The 16,882-nt window shown below is 42.7% G+C and overlaps 1 protein-coding gene across 1 annotated transcript in view; it reads right to left on the bottom strand.

Moving 5' to 3' along the window:
- SMS (spermine synthase) overlaps positions 1–16,291 on the bottom strand; it is a 711,777-nt gene extending 695,486 nt beyond the window's left edge. The window contains exon 1 of the mRNA XM_078657845.1: positions 16,000–16,291. Coding sequence (XP_078513971.1) covers positions 16,000–16,057 — 58 coding nt within the window. The 5' untranslated portion in view covers positions 16,058–16,291. The remainder of the gene's footprint in view (positions 1–15,999) is intronic.
- Positions 16,292–16,882: the final 591 nt, after the last annotated feature.

A 16,882-nucleotide genomic window follows, 5' to 3' on the forward strand; every position in this document is an offset into this window, starting at 1 on the left:
TTGACTATAATGCTGCAGACAGAGGCGTCGGCTTATTTCCTCCACTGTATCGATGTCGACTGGGTTTGTTTAAAGCCGCTTCACCTCACTCGCGAGTGTCCGTGATATGCGCTCCAGTCACCGTCCCATGTATTTTTCGGATTCCCTCGCCTCCATGTGAAGATCCTTGTTTTCGGCGAAAGTCACAGCACTACAGCAGAGTAAGTTTCAAGTTAATTTATTTTAACACCATTGTGCAAAATGTGCAGAAATTAGGACGGCCTACGTGTTTCGGCTACCATTAGCCTTCTACTGGACCATAGAGTCCCCAGCGTCTAGACAGTATTTAAAGTGCTCTGTGTTTAACCCTTGTTTGCTTTTACTTATTCATTAAAACCTAGACTGCTAACCCTCAACACAAAAACATGGTTTAGTTCATTCGCCATACATATATATATATATATATATATATACATACATATATATATATATATATATATATATATATACATATACACACACACACACACATACATACATATACACACACACATATAGGCACACATATATACTCACACACATATATACAGGACTAAGTGGGAAGAAAAACTGGGGAGTCTCAGAGGGGCGTGAGCGATGCAATTAAGGGCGTGGCTTAAAAGTGCCTACGCTGAAAATGTATTCTTAGCTTAGTGTGCCTCCCAACTGGTATTTTGCTACTTCTATCATTTCATCCAGAATATATAATACAGCAAGTAACATTACACTTACAACAAACCAGTACTATAGGCTTTGTTAATGGGTGTTAGCTGCATAACATGAATAAGCAACAACCATGGCTTCGTAGTATAGCATATTGAAAACGCTTCAGTTCTGAAATGATGAGAGTGTGAAAGAACTATAATGAGTCTTTTTGAAGTAACACCAAAGGCAGTAAAGGGCGAGTCGGCTGCACAGTTGAGATTTATGCTGAGGGTGAGGGCAAAAATGGAGAGTTTGATAGGGACCCGTTTCAGCACCTGCTTTTATATTATATTTATATAGTCACAAAATAAAAAAAAGGTTACAGGTATGTTAGTTAGGAAATATCATTAAACAAGTATTAGCAAAGCCAATAGGACCCGCCCATGGTCGAGGTACTGACTTTGGCATTGGGTGGGGTGTGGGGCGGTGGGGGGGGGGGGAGGGACTAAAGAGGGCAGAGAAGAAATAGAGATGAGGTGGGTGGGAGGGGGGGGGGAGAAGGGACCGGATCGATAAAACAAGGAGCAGGTGGGAATAATTAACACTAAGTCTCTACTGGTTTCAGTGTGCCTATTTCAATGACTTACAACACTGCTCCACCAGGGAGTCAACTTCAACCTTTTTTACGGGTTAGGCACAACATTTCTAATACCTCGCCGTTGTGTTTTTAAGCAGAATAAACGGAATAATGTGCTGCCCTTCTGCTTTAGAAGTACTGGTGGCTGAGGCAGTCTCAACGTGTGGACACTCTTCCTATAAGCGCTGGCTGTTATATATTCGACCTTACCAAAAGCATCTCACTGTCCATTACAAGAACTGTGTCACGTCGGCGCCTGCTCAAAGTAACAAACCACAAACAGATAGTATGCGCATGCACAGCTGCCAGGTGTCAACCCTGCCCCAGCTATGGCAGATACTATCAGTAGCTCTGGTTCTGCTAGTGGATCTGGTGTTTCCAGGATCAAAAGGAGCTTCTTACATCACATGCCAACATTTTAACAAGTAATAACTTTTGCATGTTTTCCTGTGGCTCTCTATTAATTGTCACTGGGTGTGTGAATACCTGTATGTGTTTAAGTGGGTGTGAGTGTGGGTCTGTGAGTAGGTGTGTGTGTGGGGGGTGGGGGGGGTTTGAGAGTGGGTGGGGGGTCTGTGGGGGTGTCTGTGGGGGAGTGTGGGGGCATGGTGGGTGGAGGAGGGTGGGGAGTGAGGGTGTGTCTGTGTGGGGGTGTGCAAGTGGCTGTGTGGGTTTGTGAGTGGGTGTGCGAGTGCCTGAGTGGGTCTCTGAGTCCATGTGTAAGTTTTTGTGTTGGTCGGTCACTTGGTGTGCGACTGCCTGTATGCGTGTGTGAGTGGCGCTATGGTGAGTGGTGCTATGGGTGTGTGAGTAGCGCTGTGTGTGAGTGGGTCTGTCAGTGGGGTTGTAAGTCCTAACACAAGAAACCTTTTTTGGGGGGGTCCGAGGGATACAAATTTTAAAGACCTGCAAGAAGTAGTTCCCCCTATAAAAATATACAAATCACACAATAAAGTGTCTGTCCAGACTTGGAAACAGTAAAGGTTTAAGAAAAAGTACAACTGTATCTCACGGAGGTTTTCAACTCTAGTACTACGACGGAGTACCGACGGAGAAAGCATGGCTCCCTTTCCTGAGTTGTGACCAGGTTGAGGTGGGCTCACTTGTCCTACAGATTTGGACGAGTTCCAGTGATACGGTTTGATTACCTAAGATTACTGGTTTTGTATCGGACACTTTCTTTTTCTTTGTTTCACTTGAGCAGCAGCTTGTTTATATGGTCCTGAAGAAAGCCAAACATACTTGTTAGATCGCCAATGGCTGAAACATGTCGACCCTTTTTTACAATCTAGCAGTCTAATCACACACTGCGTTTTAATCCTGCCAGCCCAGATGAGCTAATAAAGTTTCTTTTCATCTGCACTAGGCAGTTTTAAATTCACTTTTTATCTTTCTATTTTTGCGCTGCACCCTCACTCTACTATTTTGCTCGCATTTGGGTTTCTAGCTATTCCCATATGTTTAGCGAATAACAAAAACATCCCAGAACTCCCACCTCTCAGAAAGGTGGTCGTAGCCCTCAGTGGGACTAGGTTTTCCCACAGGGAGGAGAAAGCCAAAATGATGAAGCATGTCACCTTTGGTGAGTGAGGGCATTCGTCCTAAAAGGGATCGCTTCCAAATTAGGGTTCTCTGTTGAGATACAGTTGTACTTTTTCTTAAACCTTCACTGTTTCCAAGTCTTGACAGACCCAAGAAGTTTATTATGCGATTTTTAGTGGGTTTGTAAGTGCCTGTGTGGTTCTGTCAGTGAGTCTGAGAGTGACTGTGTGGGTCTGTCAGCATGTGGGTGAGTGCCTGCATGGGTCTGTGAGTGGTTCTGTGAGAGCCTGTGTGGGACTGTGAGTGGGTGTGTGAGTATCTACGTGGATATGTGAGTAGGTCTGTGAGTGCCAGCCAGCAAGGCTCTATGTGTAGGTGTGTGAATGCCTGCGTAAGTCTGTAAGTAGCTGTGTAACAGCCTGTGCGGGTCTGTAAATGGGTGTGAGAGTACCTGTGTGGGTGCCCGATTGGCTCTGAAAGTGATTTTATTTCTTTTCAAAGTGTGTCAAGATTCGCAAGTCTGTCGCAGATTTACACGAGGCCGTGCTGAGCCTCAAAGTAGATCAGCGGATTCCCAAAGTGGAAAAAAAACCAAGGTAACAATTTCATATCCAACATAGGTCCCTCAGACACTCCTCTAACACACCCATGGGGTCAGGATTCCTCTACTCTGACCCCTTTAATCATTTTGCAGATAAATTTAAACGACCCCAGGAAAGGTCTACGATACTTAAAAGGATGGCTGCAACCTCCCAGTCAGGCTGTGGTCAGCCAATCATGGCACTGCTTGTGGTGTATGACTTTGAGGATCCACCGTTGAGGATCCGTGAAAGGTTCGGGTCCCTTGATATACAATTTTGTTTGACCTTTAATAACTATGGCCAGCCCTCTTCTACTATCAATCTGTCTTTCATTCGCACTCTTTCATCCATTTGGCATAAACTGCTACCCTGACGACACGTTTTATGATAAAAGTCTAGAATTATGTATGAAAATGTGTATGCTTCAGTGCATGGACTGGTGGGCCAGTAAATTAGTTTTCCATTTCTACTTTTTTAGGGCCCCTTTCATTTCTTTCCTCCTCCTTTTTAACATTCTCTTTTTTTATTAAAGTGTACTGCAACTTCTTAGACAGTGCTTATTCGCCTCTCTTTCAGTCTGCAGAGTGCTGCATCCAGAGCTTCTGACCCACACAGTAAACTTGGAATGGTATTGTCCATAGTGCATCATTGTTTGGCCTTTCAATAATTGTAAGCATGCTGTTTCTTAACTTGGCACCCATGCTGGAACTCCAAAACAACTGTGCAATGCCAGGGCAAGACTAAGCGTACTGCTATGTTTATTTTTGCTATCACAAGCATACGCCTACCACGTTAAGGTGGCTTCAGGTTTTTTCCTACTTTTAAGTGCATATGTGTATCGAGTTACTCTGTGTGTAGTTTATTGTGAATGGTAAGTGAGTGACTGCAAAAATAAGTCAGGGAATGGATGTATGAGTGCAGGTATGAGTGACAGAGGGAGCTTAAAGAAAGTATAAAAATAAAGCCTAGGGACGTCACTCGGGTTGCGTCCTGCAGAAAGAAATACAAAAGCGAGCTGAGCAGGAGGAAAAAGGCATTACAAGTAGAAGGTTGGGCGGACCTTAGAGAAGCGGGGGAAAAGAGGGACATGACTGAATTTTGGAAAATTATAAAACAGACCTACTTTCCAGGATGACTTGGCCCCAAAATTAGGAACAAACATCACGCCTGATAGGTGGATTACTCACTATAGGGGTCTATATAACCATGAAATAGACACACAGTACGAAAAAGGGAATGCTGACCAAGGTCAGCTTGTAGTTTTTTCTTTAAAGGAAATCAAGGCTGGGATCGAGGGGCTGTCTAAAAACAAAGCACCTGGCCCGGATGGAATCCCGCCTGATTTGTTCCTTAGCTCGGTGGAATTATGGGCCCCTATAATGACGAGAGTTATTAACACTGCAATCCGCTTTGGCTTACCGCCCTCCTGGTCTACTGCCATCATTGTCCCTATTTCTAAAAAGGGTAACAGGGACGATCCACAATGTTATCGCCCCATTTCCCTGATTGATGTATCCGCCAAAATCCTGGGAAGGGGGATATTAAACCGGTTGTCTGAGTGGACAGAAGCAAACAATATTATCTCAGACGTACAGTATGGTTTTAGGATGGGCCGTTCCACGAGTGACCAATGCTTGAACCTCTACATGATAGCAGCTAAATACACTATGGCCAGTGATAAATCCCTTTATATGGGGTTCATGGATCTGGCAGCTGCTTTTGATCATGTTAATAGAGGCAAGCTTTGGAATATGATGACCTGTATGGGGATAGAGGTTGGCCTCATTAACATTTTAAGGGAATTGCACAGTAATACCTCAGCGCAAGTTAAGTATAACATTGAGGGTGGCTGCACTGATTCCTTCCAATGTAAAAGTGGGGTACGTCAAGGCTGCATCCTGGCGCCTTTTTTATTTTCCCTTTATATTAATAATTTAGAGCAGTACCTCTTACAGTTGGGATCTGACTGTCCACGAGTAGGGTCGCGTCATGTTCCTGTGTTACTTTACGCAGAGGACGCGGTCCTCCTCGCACACCAAAGAGTTTACAGATTTTAATTGATGGTTTTGTTTCTTTTATGGGTTCATTAGACCTCTCTGTCAATTTGGGTAAATCCTATGTTTTATGTGCTGGAAAAAAACCTTCTAACAAATGTACCTTCATGATAGGGAGTCACAAGATGGAGAGATGGAGAAGGTTAAATCATTCTCATATCTGGGCTTACTATTTGATGAGTTACTAAAATTTAATGCCCTGATAGAGGATCGTTGCCGTAAAATGAATGCCGCTAATGGGGCAATAGCTGGTTATGGCCGAAGGTTGGGGAGGTGGTGACCCGAACAGGTGATGATCCTATACAACTCAATGTGTCGCTCTAAAGTCATTTATGGGGCAGAGGTGTGGGGCTTTGCAAATATTTGCCAATTGCAGCGGGAGGAGAATAAACATCTACCCTCCGTCCTGAAAACCCCACCCAATCTATCAGCCGCAATAGCACACAGGGAGCTAGGGATCCCCTACCTTGAAGATTCGATAAAAGTTAGGCCAATTTTAGCCTGGCTTAAAATCTGGATAAACTCGGAGGCGAGCCTAAGCAGGGAAATATTGAAGGACTGCTTGGGCAGAGAAAAATGGTCGCGAATCCCGTGGCTCAGTTACGTAAAATCTGTATTGGTAAATTTGGGCCTAGGGAATCTTTTTATCGACCCGTCAGCGATTATCCCCCAGCATAAGACAATTGTTAAAAAAGCGTTTTTTGCAAACAAAGTCGCACAGAGAACAGAACAAGAAAGGGCTAAAATTACGGTGTGCGCATATAACCTTGTAAAGATTACAGAAGGAATGGAACCTTACCTATATCTGTTACACAACGCACAGGAAAGGTTTTTAATTACCCGTTTTAGGCTCAATTTTTTACCATATTTATTAGAATCTCCATTAGGGTATTCATCTACTATTGACCAGAAGGGAACCTGCGGCTGCGACAATAGGTCTCCGCAGGATTCCCTTTATTTTGTATTGTTATGTTCATTTTATTCTGAACCCAGACGTAGATTCTTGGTTGATATTTTGAAAAAATCTAATATAAAATGTGCTAAAGAGGCTCTGATTTTTTTTAAAACAGGCGTCGGACCCCCTCACATTGTGCTGCATCATTAATTATATTAAAGTAGCTGTTCGTTTAAGAGCAACCAGGGGGGGGGGGGGAATTGTGAGATTGTGAGATTCCTGTGATTGTTTTTTTATGGATTACAATGTTTTATTCAACTCATTGGGACTTTCTTGCTGTACTCATATCAGGATACATGTCAATTTGATGTTTTTTTTTTTTTTTTTTTTAAAAAGAAATGTACTGAATGTATATTTGCACTTTTATGGTGATTTTTAATAATCGAATAAAGATTACAAATTGAAAATTGAGTGACAGAGTGCATGTGCAAGGAGTTACTGCATGCCTAAACTCACAATAAGAGGCACTTTCAGTTGTTATAAGCTGGACCTACTGGCACTGCAGGAACTTGCTTTCAGTTTGATGATGCTTACAGATGCTGTAATTTAAATCACACTGAATTGAAGGCCTGGTAGAGAAATACAAAAAAATTCAGAAAGGATTCCAAAGAAATGGAAAAGAGTGATTTCATGGGTTTCAGTCAATTAGTGTATATTTTGCTCTTCTCTCTAATAAAACAAATCGAATTCCTATGTCAAACAATAACTCACAACAAATCTCAGGTTTGTTATGTCTCGCTCGTTTCAGTTATTTACCGATTCTATCTTCTAGAACCTGAGGCAACTGCAATCCAATATGTTACCCTTATAATTCGAGAGGATCAAGCTAGTTAGATATTCTAGGTTTGTTTATGAGATACTAAATTATTCCTAGTCTTAATGTCTTGCAATCTGAGAGACGTTCAGTCTGCCTGGATTTGGAGAGAGGTCACTTATTGTGGGCAATATCAAGCTTGAGGTCACACTGGGCCATAACATAGCAGAGCGGAAGTCCCTCACATAATTGTATCATAGAACACAATAAACAAATTCACCAGAGTATGTCATGAAAGAGGAAGTTTAATCCTGAAGTGTCAATTTATAAGCAAGTTACACGGTACACCCGTCCCACCGGCAGACCTAGAAAATACATGCTGTTAAGCAGCTACTTTTGGAATAATCACAGGTCAACCTGAGGAAACCAACAACCTGATCCCAAGCGACAGTCATTTAAGCAGGCCCACTGGTCCAAGCCTTCTGCGTCCTCTCAAAGGGATTCAAGGGTCAGAGTCTCAGGCACATCCAAAGTTCCTCTCAGTGGCGAACAGAATCATTAAGTATGTGAAATGTCTTTTGTGGATGTAACCACCTTCAAATAGTGATGGACAACACTCTCTCTGAATAAAGCTTAACATTTTTTTTTTAAACAGGTACGCTCATTACCAGAGTTAATTGATGATCCTGAACCTTAAGTCAAAATCTGAAGGCTCAGTCCTAAAATGTATACACATGCTCCGCTGGTGGTAGAACTGAAAGATACAGGACCATTTCAACCAGTGTATAAGCCTCTAAAAGGCAGACCAATCAGAAACGCACACAAGCTAGAATCCTGCACAGTATGAGGATCCCTCCAGCAGCCAATGTCAATGAGGCTCTTTTACTATTCTTGTTGTATTTTGCTTTGTACTTCCTAACACTTTTGAGTTTCACAAGTCCCTATTCTAACGTACAAAGCAAAACCAATGACGCTCCATCACAGCCCCTGTCTCTGGGGTTGGAGGGCTTGGGGGTGGGGAGGGGGGGTTGTGAGTCTTAGGCACCAGGAGAAGAGTTAGGTATTAAGGCGCCTCGGCTTCTTGTCCGGTATTGAGCTTTTCTGCTCCCTTGGAACACAGCCTGGTACCTGGAATAAATTAAAATTTGAATGTTGAGGAACACACAGGTTCGAGGGAAATTTGCTACTGTGTTGAGCTGTATTGCAGGGGAAAAAAACACACAAAACCAATTTGTAGAAAATAAATGTGTAACTCTTGAGGGGTCAGACTGCAGTGTCTCACATCCACCTACTTTTGAGTGCAGACTTCTTCTCCGAGTGAAGACTGGATGTTTGGATGTCTCTGTTCTAAGTCTCTCTCTTTGGCAAAAAAAACTGTGGTCTCTCCTTGTGCTGGAATATCTTTTCCACAGTCACATTAGTGTACAAACTATTATAAAAACGCAAGCATAATAGTCTGCCTGGTGTGGAGATCTGCTAGACTGCCAGAATAAGAGTGGGCATAGTAGATTACTCTATGAATACACACGTATTATTCTGAAGCATAAAGAGCTTTACGTTCATCAAACCTAGTAAGTGAATGGACACTAAGAAAGCTGTCTTTGAAGTCAAAACCTTAAATGACGAGGAGTCACAGGCCTAAAGAAGCCTTTATAAGCAAGGAAACCATAGTTAGAGGGAGTCAATTTAGTGGAGGGTTCCCTAACTGTGTGGCACCCAAGCACACGTCAATTTAAAGCCTTTTAACGGTTGAGGTGGCTAAAAACTGTTGTTAGCATGGTCTTTGTTTCATCCCTTACTGCTCTTCTGCTGGCATCAATGTGTACATTTCTCATTTAGTGACATCAAGTACTAATATGTATCTCTGACTATTAGTAACACCACTTGAATTGTTTACTTGTACTTGTATGCTGAAAGTAAGTAAACGCCTTCCTAACCACATTGATGATCTCAGTGTTTGACTTTGGTGATTTAAATAGAAAGAAGCAAGTTTCACAGTAAATGGGAGGGGTAAAGGATATGTGCCCTTCACAATGGAGTGGGAAGAGGTGTCTCTTGAAATGGCTGTGGACTCTGCCTCAAACCAGTAACGAACACACATAAAATTCAGGCATGTATAGAATGGAATATCCAAGAATCAGACACTAGTCTTTACTGTAGGGGAAGATGAGTTTCATGCAGAATCCTATCAAAAGAAGGCTGGAGACTAACGATGCTAAAAGCATATTAGAACCATTGTAGTAGTATTTGGCGGCAACATTTTTCTTTATGAGGATCGTTAAAGATTACTAGCCACTGAAACATTGATTTGTTATGGTAGTGCTTCAGAGGAGCATTCAGAGTCTTCTTAAACATTGTAGATAGCCACAAGTGGAATGGCGACAAATTAGATAGTGTGGTGTAATAATTTCCAGATCCCAAAGTCTATCTATACCAGAGAAAGATGTATGTAGAATTGCCTGTTCAGGAGTAACATAGCAGCAGTAGTGGTCAATGAATATTGTTTTTTTAAATAACTGATTCCAAAGAATATGCTTAGAAATTTCAGACCATCCAGTCGGGAGCATGTTGAAACGAGTAAGACTCATTCCAGTCAAAACAAGATTTAAACCTATATGAGGCATAAGAGCTTAATGTAGTGTTTTGTTAGTTGCCCTGCAGCTGGTGTTGTCAGTATACCATCCTCTTTGGCTTGAAGTGGACAGTCTTGTTTTATTTTACTATGACCCAGCTGGAAGCAGCACCTAATTGCTACCTGTTGTGTCTGGGCCAGAACACACTAAGTGGAAACAAGGTATTTTTAAATTAACAGTCTGGCTGGCCTGAAGCAGTGAAATGTCGCTGAGATATGGGCAAGTATGTCAAACACCATTAACCTTTTACATCCTTAAAAGGCGATTCCAGAACTGGTTTGATGAATCCTTTTTTATTTTATTTAACATTTTATTGATGTTATGCTATTCCCATATTGCCACCGAGGGGTTATAATCACATGGTAGATGTGAGGAGAAGGTCAAGTGCTTTATGTGTCAGAGCTGTGGTGGCACATTACTACCATTTTACTGGATTACCAGCAACTTATGTTTACATTTCAAGAAAATGTTATGTTTATTTTTTTTCTACACATGGAACCACACACACGGAGGCACGCAATAGTTAATGGGAATTATGTTGTACACATGAATTACAGAATGTACTGCAGGGGTACCATTTTTTCCACCTGATCTACAGGTAATTAAATATTTTGTAAACATAAACATGAACACCGAAACCCCGCACATCCATACATATGATGAACCACAAGAGTCAGTCAAGTAATCGTCATAACATTCAGACAGTTGAGTAGGTTAAGCGTTCACTGTTTACATTTATGAGAAATCTTCAAAACTCAAGCTTGGATCCCAGGATCTGCTTAGCCTTTCATCCTTCCAAGGTTAATAAATTAGGTACCACGGCGCAGGGTAACAAAAGCTCAGTTGTTTTCATTATTATAGGTGACATCAACTTCTGGTCTTCAACAAAACCAGGGCTGGTGGAAGTGAATTTGTGGAACCGGCATATAATTACTGACTTGCTCTTTGTGGGTGTTTGCAAAAACAGTAAAACAAATTAAATAAACACACACAACAAGCTTCAGCAAAGCCAAACGGTCTGGCCGTTGCAAGCTGGCATGATCGTTTAGAGCAGGAATAGGCCCCACACAAAAAAAAAGGGGGGGGCGGAGTGTCACTGCCTAAACGTGGTTGCTATATGCTTGCAATTTTTATCCCAAAGAAAGATTACGGGGGGGGGGGGGTAGAGGGGAGCGAAAAGTGAAAAAACAGCTTAACAGACCAATGGAAGAAGAGTGCTCACCGAAAAGCCGCTTTTTGTATTTATATATGAATATTTTATTTATGATTTTTTTTATTACAGAAGAATGGTGGTGCCGCTGTTAAAGACCTAATAAAAAAGAAATAGCAAACATAAAATGTAATGAGCTGGTGGTCTAGTATTTATTTTTATAGCAAATGTATTGCTATTTCATACATAATGCACATATAAATCAATATGACTCCAGCAAGTATTTTGCTAAAAGATTAACCCCCAAATCACCCTGGATTAAACCGGCAACCCCTTTGATCCAAGCCCCTAGAGAAAAGATTAAAGAAGAAGAAACTAACATGTCGTCCCCCACCCCACCAACCTTCCCCCTTGAGCACTCATCCGGTATGCTGATTGAAAATGTTCATGCGAGTGTTCCCAGATCTCAAATCTACCATTTTGGAGACTCCAAAATGATAAAGCACATACTGGAGAATGAACTGTTAGATTTGTTCTAATATGGTTACAGGGTGGACCACAGTAAGACTCTCCAACGCACATGGTGATCAATTATATCCTCTGCACTTTTGACCAAGACTATACATGCTGTCTCATCGTGAATTTGTCTGTGGCCTTCTTTAAAGTCGACCTTCAAATCGTCCTTGAAAGACAGGATGTGCCTCAATTGAATAATTTCGGTTAATAAATTCATGAAATCTCTGCCTTACACCAAAACGCAAAAGACACCTGATCTACCCAACATTGGACTCCCCTTATTGTAGTCAGATTTAAAATCCTCACTTCTCAGCATCCATAGACAGATCGAGCAAAAAGATCTCAAATACAATGTGGGGAAGACAATTTATCATCTTACACCCAAACCTGACCCAGCTATGATGTTCTTGGACTTGAATCTTGAAATTGGCAGATATCACAGGAAAGCTGCCCACCTTTGCTGCATCCTTTGGTTTTCTTTTAACCTTAAAAGTGACAACCAAGTTATGGCTAAATTGGGCAGGTTCTAACGCCACAAACCCAGAAAGCTTAAGCCAAATGTTTCTTTCCTGTCGATGGAATAAAATGTGCACTATGAAAAATGCTTGCCTCATAACTGATTCCCTTAACTTTCAGGGTTCTGAATATCTCAACCAGAACCTTTCCTTCTGGAAAGGCTCTCACTCCCTCCAATGCAAAGACAACATTTCTCTATATTACACATTTCAGAAAAAAACATGCCTGGCAAACGTACTGTAAACAATCTGTTTATTATGCTACCAGTTGTGTTGTTTGGTATTTTCACATATTTCCTATGAACAGCACTCTGAAACCCAGATGTGCATTAATACAACAAATAAATGAAAATAAATAGGGTTTTGTATTAAAATCTTGGAAAATACGAATGTTTACTTGGAGGTTAATTAAAAAAAGCATGGGTCACATTTTAACTTCTCTTCTACCCATATTTGGTCAATTTTCAATATAAGATATTTAAGATTCTTTTGCACTTGAAGTACATATATAAAACAATGGGTTGAAATGCTACCAGAGCAATTGCCAGTGGTTGGACTATTTGAAAGTATTCCTCCCTTATTCTTTTGTGGGATTGGCATAAATCCTTTAGTCTTAAAAATGTATCCATGCCTGGCCCATCTAATGAAATAAATGCATGAGGTTAACAAAGAAAAGAAGTGAAATAAATATAAATAATGGAAAAAGTGTGGACCCGTGACGGCCTTGAACTGGATGACGAGGACTGGCAATCTGCGATCTCCTCTCCCAAGGAGGTTGCGATACCAGCACGACTCAGACTGGTTTAACTTAAGATTCTTCACAGGGTATATGTCACGGGCCCCCGATTGGTGCACATGGGCTTTTCTGAGTAGGGTTTGTGCAAGCGAGGATGCGGCCAGATGGGGACATTTCTTCATATTATCTGGGAATGTCGTGAGGTTGCCACCTACTGGAGTGGGGTACATGATGTAATGAAGGAAGTAACGGGGGTTTCCCTCTTACCAGAAGCTAGGCGATGTCTATTGAATGTTTGGGAACCCACAGACTATAACGTAGCCCAGACACAATGGGCGACCCTGGGGGCCATGATCGCCAAGCGCGATATAGCTCAATTGTGGGGATCCCAAAAGCCACCTACAGTTGCATATGGAAGGAAAATATGGACTGGTACATGTTCCGAGAAAAAACAGTGTATTTGGCCCGGGGTAGACCCCGGAAATGGTGTAGAATATGGGGACCCTGGAATACCTACCGTGGAGATATTTGTGCACCGCCTATTGCAAATAATACTGATGTTCCACCTTCCCCCTGACCACGCATTCTGACTGCCTATTTGTATGTGTATTGATTTTCCCTGTGCGCCCCCCCCCCCTTTCCCCTTCCGTATATGGATTGCTGGTTTCATTTGTATCGACTTCTCCTTCCCGGGTGCTGGCTAAGTGAAACTGGCAAAGCTACATCACATACACACAAAATGAAGGCCAGAGCACAGGCAACAATTTTTTCGATATGCAAATTAAATGAGCTCATGCCGAGCCCAACGTCAGCTCCCATTAGAAAGGTACTACAAGCCAAGATCAGGGCAACCGCACAACAGGCATTCCCAGGCAAAATGGAGGCAATGTTGGATAAAGGACAATGCCAGGCCTACAAACGTATTTTTAAACTTCCCAAACACACTCGTCACAGTCTAATTCGTTTGGAGTTTGGCCTAAAGCAACAAAGTAAGGAATGCTTGGGAATACATGCTAAATACTTTTACCAAGTTCTAACAGCCCCAGCTGGAAGTTTAAAAAGTATGCTTAAGCCAATTTACAGCGAAAACGGTAACCCGTGGCATAGCTACAAGGAAAAAGCAGTGGGAAAGTTGGGGCTGGCAATTGAAAACTGGAAAGATGCACCAACAAACTACCTGGCGATTAAAAATGCAATAAACTTTGCAATGTCTTTATTCGTCAAATACAAATGACCTAGCAGAATTCGTAACAGGAAGAGGACCACCCGGGTTGGCAACATCATATACAGGGCACAAAATATAGCCCTACCTCAGCCAAGCACTAGGAAGGAAAGCACTCAAAAACATCATATGGGTCAGACTAGTGCCCCTCCAAATTAAAGAGCTAAACCCTGGGTGGAGGTCCCTGGAACACAAAATAAGATGCAGACTCTGCAACTACAAAAACGAATCTCTGTTACACATGATTTGCTGCTGCCCTGAGATGCTCTTGCCCCGACAGATCTTTTTAAAACAAATCTGGCTACGACACGGGGTTCGAACAGTAAAAGAAGCTGTTTCTGTACTTTTCTCCTGCACTCTTCCATCAGACCTGGCCAAGTTTGGGAAATACATGGCCAAGCTTCGAAACAGGCGTACAGAAAATGATGGGTCAGGCATGATGAAAGTCACTTTAGACCAACAAGCCAATTTGCCCCACTAACCAGATGGATAAGACATCATTTTAATAACTATAATATCTTAACTTACGCAAGCAACTCACTAATGTGGACACACTGGTATATGCTTGCTGTTTTTATTCACGAATGTACAGACATAAATATTAATACATATATTGTTTTTTTATACACTGATTTTGAAAGTTTCGTATACAAATGCATTTTTTTAGGATTGCCTTTCTTGTTAAGATGTATTGTAAATGGTTTTAAGTAACTGTGCAATATAAATAAAAAATACTATTACTGGACTTCTCCTTCCCCGGTCGAATTGACACTTTGTGTAATATATTCTTTACCTTGCTGTTTTTATATTTTCAATAATAAGAAATATAAAAAAAAAAAAAGAATGGAAAAAGATCCAAGAGTTTAAACTAGATACATTCAGGCCAATAAAACTCAACAAGCTAAAGAAAACAAAAACAAAAAGCCATGTCCATACTCCAGATTGACTTTATGAGGGACACATGAAGTGTAATGTCACTTCATACCACAGGCTACAATACAAATGACATTGCTGTCCTGAGGCGCCATCACATCAAAATTAAAAAAATTAATTAGTGAGCTGCCACAACCACGCAAATATGGTTGGCGTTTTTCAGACGTGATTTTTAAGAATATTTTGGGGGGGGGGGGGGGGGGAATGCTGAAATATTTACTCCTCTGCCACTACAAACCGCTACATGGCATGTGCTTAGGATTACCCTGTGGCTACTTGTCACCGTTACACACACCAGTACTTAGAAAGGCTGCAAAAAGTTATTGATATCGAGTGCAATACTTATTTTCGTGCACGACTACAACTACCAGAATGCATCGGTTTATTAAATGCAACCTATAACTTGTAATGCAGTCATAGGATAACATGATGACAACCTCACCTAGGATTGAGATCCGTCATTATTGTTAATGGACAGCACCACAAACTTTGAGCAGAAATGCGAGAAATTTACAGACTGTGTCTTCTTTATTACCAATGAACAGAATTTGATACAACTCGGCCAAACATTGACATAAGACAGAACGTCAGTTGAAATGTCTTTTTAAAAAGGTAACGCTGCAACATCAGACACAGCCAGGACTAACACAAATAGTGAGGGAAGTTAGGGTAAGCACAGCATTACGACCAACGGAGTGCGACAGGCAGATAAGTAAAGGTCACACCTGTCATAGAAAGCGGGACCCGTCAGACAGCCCTCGGTTACAAAATACAAAAGAGAGAACTAATAAAGACCCGGCAGAGCGTGTGCCGCCCGGCACGAGCCGTCCGCGCTGCTGGCAGCAGGCCCCGTCCTCTGGTGACTCTGCTGCTGCAGCCTCTGGGCCTGCAGAGCCAAGAAGAGGTGCGGACGGGCGCCGAAGGGGAACCACCATGCGCTCTCCTATGAAGCATTGCTCACTGCACCACAGGACGCAATGGGCCGAGGAGCCGCCATGGTGAGCGGGCTGCAGCCAGGGAGCGTGCGAGGGCTGCAGCCGGGCGCCCTGCGAGCACTCGGCCCGACTCCTGACCCCCACCCCTTCCCTGGAAGGCGACTTGCCGTTACCTGCGACTGCTGCAGCGAGCTGGATGTTGAGGGTGTTGTGTCGCACTGCTGCTGCCATAGTGAGGCGGAGCCCTGTGCCATGCCTGGTGGCGGCGGCCGCGACTGAGAGCCAGTGCCCGAGCGTGCAGCGAAAGGAAGGACAGGCGGCGGGAGGGCAGGGCAGCACTCCCACCGGGACACGAGCGCAGCGGAGCACCGGCCGCTGCTGTGCAACCGAGGAGGGGGGAGGACAACAGCACGCCCAGACCCGCCGCCACCGCTCTGCTGTGCTCGCACACTGACAGGGGCTGGAGGGGGCGGGGCGAAGGAGGTGAGAGCAGGGGTTGGGTGGATATGTCGCTGCCTGGACGCAGTTATTGGGAGAGGGCCGTGCACGCAGATGGCGGAGAGGATCCGAACGGAGCAAAGGCGAGATGGGGAAATAAAACACACTGGGGCTGAATGACAAACGGGCCCGAAAGAAATGAGGACAGCAAAACTAGGGCACACAGTAATACAGAAATAGTTGCTGAAAAGAGAAATACATACATTGAGATAGCAACATATGCAAGCAAACAGAGAAAGATGCAGACAGACAGGTAGATAAAACAGAAAGCAAACCAGCGAGCCTGACAAAACAGACAAGCGGGCAAAATGGACAGAGGGATGCCACAAAATAGGAAAAGTAAACACTAATTAGGCGATACATATCAAGGAGGAGGCAAATAGACAAAACTGTAAAGCGATACCTTCAAAGGAAATTAGCTGGAAATATGCATGCATAATAAGACAAGGACAGATACAGACTGTTGGAAAAACAAGCATTTCCACTGCAATAGGTCTCGCATTTGCGAGAGTTTGAGCTATTGGCATTATAAATGACAATGCCTTTTATGTGTTTAAA

The sequence above is a fragment of the Lissotriton helveticus genome, chromosome 8 (assembly GCF_964261635.1).
Source record: "Lissotriton helveticus chromosome 8, aLisHel1.1, whole genome shotgun sequence".
NCBI classification, from domain to species: domain Eukaryota; kingdom Metazoa; phylum Chordata; class Amphibia; order Caudata; family Salamandridae; genus Lissotriton; species Lissotriton helveticus.